This window comes from Corvus brachyrhynchos, unplaced genomic scaffold (assembly GCF_000691975.1).
Source record: "Corvus brachyrhynchos isolate BGI_N302 unplaced genomic scaffold, ASM69197v1 scaffold59, whole genome shotgun sequence".
NCBI classification, from domain to species: Eukaryota; Metazoa; Chordata; class Aves; order Passeriformes; family Corvidae; genus Corvus; species Corvus brachyrhynchos.
Window position 1 is genome coordinate 5,519,389 of NW_008246054.1, and position 5,566 is coordinate 5,524,954.

Sequence of the window (5,566 nt, forward strand, 5' to 3'; positions counted from 1 at the left end):
TTCTCCAGGTATAACCTGCTGTCCTGGGCTATTTATGCTTTTTTTTTCCAGCACGAGTATATAAATGCATGAGAAGCCGCATGCTGCCCCCTCATGCTGCCTGTGCTCCAGGGATGTCCCCCTCGAAGAGCTGGGGATAGTGCTGCTTCGTGAGGAAATTCCTTTGCTATGGGGCTGTCACTACAATTTATGACCAAGCAGGAGCAACCACTGTCACCTTGTGCCACTGAGGCCAGCCCAGCCCCAGGACAGCAAAGCACAGGGAGTGCAGAGGGCAGGTTGGACCCAGGTACGGATGTGTGTGAATGTGTCTGGGTTTGTGCCAGTTTAGAGGGAGCCCAAGCAGTGTCTTTGCATAGCTGTTCCCACAGAGCTGGGTCCCTCCAGGGACCTTGCCTCCAGCTCCAGAGCCAGCTCAGACCCCCACAGCCCAGAAGGTTCCCAGCTTCACCCGAGAGAAGAGGCCCTAGTGGGAAAGGAAGACCCAGGAAACCTTGCAAAAGAGGTGGAGGAAGGGTGCTTTCCTCACCCAGAAAAAGGGAGAGACATACCCTGGGCTTCCACAACCCACAGACATTCCCTGCAACTCCCTTTTCCCATTTCAGACCTCCTGTGCAGGCAAGAGCCGGCTGATAAAGACACGCACAGGCTCACACCTCACCCCGTGCAGTGGTTTCCCAAAGCAAACAGCAACAGGAAACTCCAATGAAATTCAAAAGGGAAATTGCAGTTACCACTGCCCAACACATACACACGTGCCTTCCTCCCCTCCACACCCCTTTCTCTCGGGAAGAAAGCAGAGGGCCTTTGCTGCAGGGCAGCCCCTGCTCAAACCCATCCCCATGCCCGGCAGTCATGCAGATGCGGCACAGAGGAGCAGCACGGCCCCGGCTCAGCCGCTGGCGAGACGTCCCCAGGGTGAGGACGTGCAGGAGGAGCTGCTCCAGGTCCCATCTCCCGTGCCAGGCCGGCGAGTGCTTTGGATCTGTGGTTGCCAATGAGGATGTGCAGGAATGGATGGGCTGGGTGGTGAGGAGGGGGTGAGGGGAGGAGGAAGAGCACTGCGCTGTGCCTCCGCTGCCTCGACTCCTCCTGCGGTCTCCTTAAGATGTCACAGGCTGGATGGGGAGCAGGCTGCCGAACTTAAAGTGCTGGATCACAGGAAACTTCTCCAGGCACTGCAGGAGGGGAGATAAAGAGAGGTGAATTCAGGAGACATTTCCACCTTACACACATAGCCAGAGCCGCATCCTGCCCACAGGGTCAGGAGACAGTGAGCTCAGGGCCACTCAGCTCAGACGAAGGCAGAGGATCAGCCCCATGTCTCCCCCCCTCCCCACATTCCAATCAGGCTTCTCAGGCCAGTAGCACTTCATAACCCCATCCCTTTCCCTTCAGCCAGAGTCTTTTTCTTACTGAAATTCAGGCCTGGAGCATGAGCAGAAGCAGCATGTCTATGTCAGCAGCTTTCTCCCTCACCACTCTCCTTGCTCAAACTGATCTCTTTGAAGAGCTTCACCCCACAAACATTGAGAACTGCAGAATCCCCCCGGGCATCCCCAAGGCCAGTGCCCACACTCTGGGTTTGAGGCACCATTCGGCAGCTGCAAGGCACTGCCCAAACTGCATTCCAGACTCTCGGGTCTTTGATGGACAAGCACCAGTGATTTTGCTGCCATAGTTTAAGATATGATCCTATTTCCAACAACCCCTCAGCCCTGAAATTCTCACCTCCCATTGCAGAGGAATGGATCACAGGTCAGTCATACAGGTCCACTACAAGGCAGATTAGCTCAGAGCTACTTCCTGCAGCTACACCCGAGCTCAGTGTGCAGTGAGCAGGGCTCCGAGGGCACAGCCCCTTCCACTCACCAGCCCAATGGCAGGAAGGTCAGGGACTGTGGTCCATAACCACGTCAGAGTTTGCCAGCACTCACCTGGCAGAGCCACTCAGAACTCTGGTTTTTGAGTCACTGCCGACACAGACTGCCCAAACCTCACAGAGGACACAGAGCAGGCTCAACTCCATCACAGAGACCTCAGCAGTGCATGTTTGCCAACCACAACGTGGTTACAACTCTCTACAGGAAGGAGTCTTGCACTCTCCATGGGGCCAAACTGGACTCGCTGCAGCAAGGGGAGACTCTGGGGCTGGGGAGGAAGCTGTGTGCTCCAGACAGCTCTCACCCCAAGGCAGGACTCGGGCACAGGCACCCTGCCCTCGTGCTGTCGTCACAGGCAAGCGGGAGGATTTGTGCTCAGAAGCCCAGGCCTGCAGTAATCCCTTTGGAGCCAAAGGTCAGGCAACTGGTTCCAAGCACACTGGAGCCAAACCAGTTTGGAGGTGGTGAAAGCACAACACGGCTGTATCCATTCCTGGGGAGTAATAGCCAGGCAGAAACCCACAAATCTCCACAGCAGGGCACCAAGGAGAAGTAAATCCTGAGAGCATCAGGCCACGTCACCTTCAAAGCTTCCTAATGCTCAGAGCTGCTGCCGTCTCTCCACACAACCACTTACACAAACTCTCAGAGGAAGCAGGGCTGGGTAACAGGGACATGAGGGGAGAGCAGAGAGAAATGAACACTGGAGATGCTGACAGCTAGAAATGTCAGCCCAATTAGCTCCAAGGAGTCCCATGGAAGACCAGACTGGTTTGGGCTCCAGGTGAAGAAACCTTACCACCAGTGGGAAGAATAGGTATCCATTCCATGTAACACATCGCCAGCTCAAGAAGAGACAAGCAGAGAAACTTCTCCTATATCCAGAAGGACTGGCACGAGTTTACTGGATTATCAAATGTACCAAGCGACAGGGCCCTCCTTGCATCAGCTGTGGATGAAACTGTATCTAACACTAGCTCAATTTCAGGTTTATTTCTTCTTGCTACCATCTTGATCACACTGAAGGTCTGCTTGGGACTCAACTGGGGAGCAAATTCATGCACCAACTCCAACCTTTAAAGATGGAACTGGAACTAGATTAGTTACAATGGAAAGTATTTCCTGACTGACTGCAGAGAAGGAAAGGTCAGGAGACTCAAAAGCAGGCTCAGGGGAAAAACATCAAGGCTGCTACTTTAACCACACCATTCTGTCAACTTCTTCACTTGCCTTTGATGGAGAGAATAAGAAAAGACCTTGGACTTTCAAGCAAACACGTCTTCACCCATTATATTATAAATAGACACATTCAGGATTTCATAAACACACAGAGCTGAAGACACATTGTCTTCAGTCTACTGCTCATCCACCCTGGAGTGCCTGGTCCAGACCACAGCTCCTGGACACATAGACAAATGTGAGCTTTCTGTTGGCTGTTTAAAGTCACCCCATAGAGGAGACAGAGAAGAGATAAAGCCTTTGGAGTGCTTTTTAAATGAACTAGGTCTGGGGGCTGCCCCACTCCCACCAAGTGGGATTTCTCCTGGTCTGTTTCCAGCAAGTGACCCCGTCCTCTGCTGCTGCCTCCACTCAATCCCGGTCGGCGCCGTCCGGCACCCAGCGCTTTCCAGCCTCCCCAGGCGTGTCACAGAGCTGGAGCCTCCAGATGAGTGTCTGATTTCACCTGATCTAATTGCAATGGGTGATCAGTAGGGCAGGGAGAAGGGAGGGGAAAACAAATAAAACCTGAAATCTTGCTCTCACCTTCGCCAGTTAGACAAAGTGACACCACAACCCCAAACCTTCCCTCTCTTTGCCATCACATGCCCCAGGCTCTGCCACAGAAGCTGCCTGCCTTGAGCTGGACAAAGACCCATGTCAGCACTTGATGGGTGTTGCTGACTTCTCTTCTGCTAATGCTGGCAGTGGTTAATTCCAGAAAGACTGCATTGGTGAAGGCTACACAGAGAGCAGAAATACGCTGGGAGCCAGCAGAAAAGAGACAAGGTCTGTAGCAGTGACTTTGTACCTGGCCTAAGACACCCAGATGGATTCAGTTTGCAAAGGATGAGGGTTCAGTGACTCCTAACCTTGCATCATTCCCAAAAAATCAGCCAAAGAGATCCTCTAGTTGCAAATGTTGGTGTAACCTGCAGGGCCAGGCACACCATAACTGAAAGCTCTGCCCAGCCATGCTGCCATGTGCACATCCACACCCCCATCATCTCCCAAGACAGGCAGGAACTGGCTGAGCAAGCAGCAGGGTAGAAAACTCCCCAGAACAGATTATATCTAAAGATATATCTATTGTAAAGAACCCTGAGGACTCCTAAGCAGGAGTGCCCCCTCTCCTCTGCCCATCCAGGTGAACACAGCTTCCATGCCAGGCCATGCCATGCCAGGAGAGGACAACACTGCACAAGGATCATGTTTTTATGATTAGTCCTTTAAGACCTACAAATATTATTTGAGGCAAAAAAATAAATTTAAAGCTCTTTGGTTGACTCAATGTTTTTTACACTTCAGCCTAAATTAGTGTCATTACCCTTCCCAGCAGTTTTTGCCTTCTCCCTTTGACACAGCTACCTCACAGATATTTCTAGAAACCTACCAGTACTGGATCCAGCATTTTCACACAGAAAATTTTTGCTACTCAAAACAGATTAAGGCCTTTAGAAAAGACCATGTCTTGGGTGCACGCAGAAGAGCCAAAGAATGTCTCAGTCTCTAGAGGATCCCTGAGCTGTGCTGTCTCCAGCCAGGGGATAGATAGATCTGCCAGCACATGGCAGCCCCAAAACATCAGTGAATGTGTGCACTGCACTGTGGGCTCATCACTGCCAAGCTCCTCCAGCCACAAACAGGTGGGAGCAACCATGGCACAGGGCATGTGGGGCACCAGGCAGGAGCACCTGAACATGCTGGGGAATGTGGGATGCCAGGGGAGTACCCAGCTTGTGAAGGAACTGATCCAAAGGAAAGGAAGGACCACGGCAGGGCTGTTGAGGCAGCAGCAGACCACACTGAAGCTCTAGGTTTTAGAAGACTCATGTTTCACTTTAAAGGCATTCACAGTGCTCCCTTCAGACCCCTCAGCTCTCATACCTTAGCCTCCAGCTGAGGGTTTTTCAGCAGGCAGTGTCTCCAGCCCCTGTGATGGAGCTGCAGCCCAGGGACACCCCTCTCTCCAAGGAGCAGCCCAGAGCACCCCTCCCAGGAGCAGCCAGGCAAGGGGGTCGGCCCCCAGCCCCACTTCTCCTCTTTGGAGGCTGGGAGGAAAACTGAGCTGGGGGTGAGCTGGGGGCGGAAGGAGCCAGTGGGCCTGGGAGTGACACCTCACAGATTAGAGAGGTATGTGGCCTGGAACCTAAACACAGGATGTGCAGTGCAGAGGAAGGGCTGGGGGAGGGAGCGGCCGCTCGGCACAGTTAACCCCTTTGTGCACTGGGCCTGAGCAGAGCTGCCTGCAGAGCCTGTGTGTCCCAGCAACAGGAGCTTGTCCCAGCTCCCAACAGGAGCACGGCTGACACCAGCAGCACTGCAGGGTGTGGGATTAACTCCTTCAGGCACCACCGGTCTCCTCCGGTGCCAGGAGGGAATTGCACCATCCCTGCTCCTCCAGTGCTTTAGTGCAGCCAGTGCGTCCTGCAGAGCCAGCACCATTCCCTCCGGACTCCCAGCTG

General features: G+C 53.4%; 1 protein-coding gene across 1 annotated transcript in view; it reads right to left on the reverse strand.

Moving 5' to 3' along the window:
- Positions 1-355: 355 nt before the first annotated feature.
- Positions 356-5,566, reverse strand: part of PTPA (protein phosphatase 2 phosphatase activator) — a 21,067-nt gene continuing 15,856 nt past the window's right edge. The window contains exon 9 of the mRNA XM_008642228.2: positions 356-1,178. Coding sequence (XP_008640450.1) covers positions 1,104-1,178 — 75 coding nt within the window. The 3' untranslated portion in view covers positions 356-1,103. The remainder of the gene's footprint in view (positions 1,179-5,566) is intronic.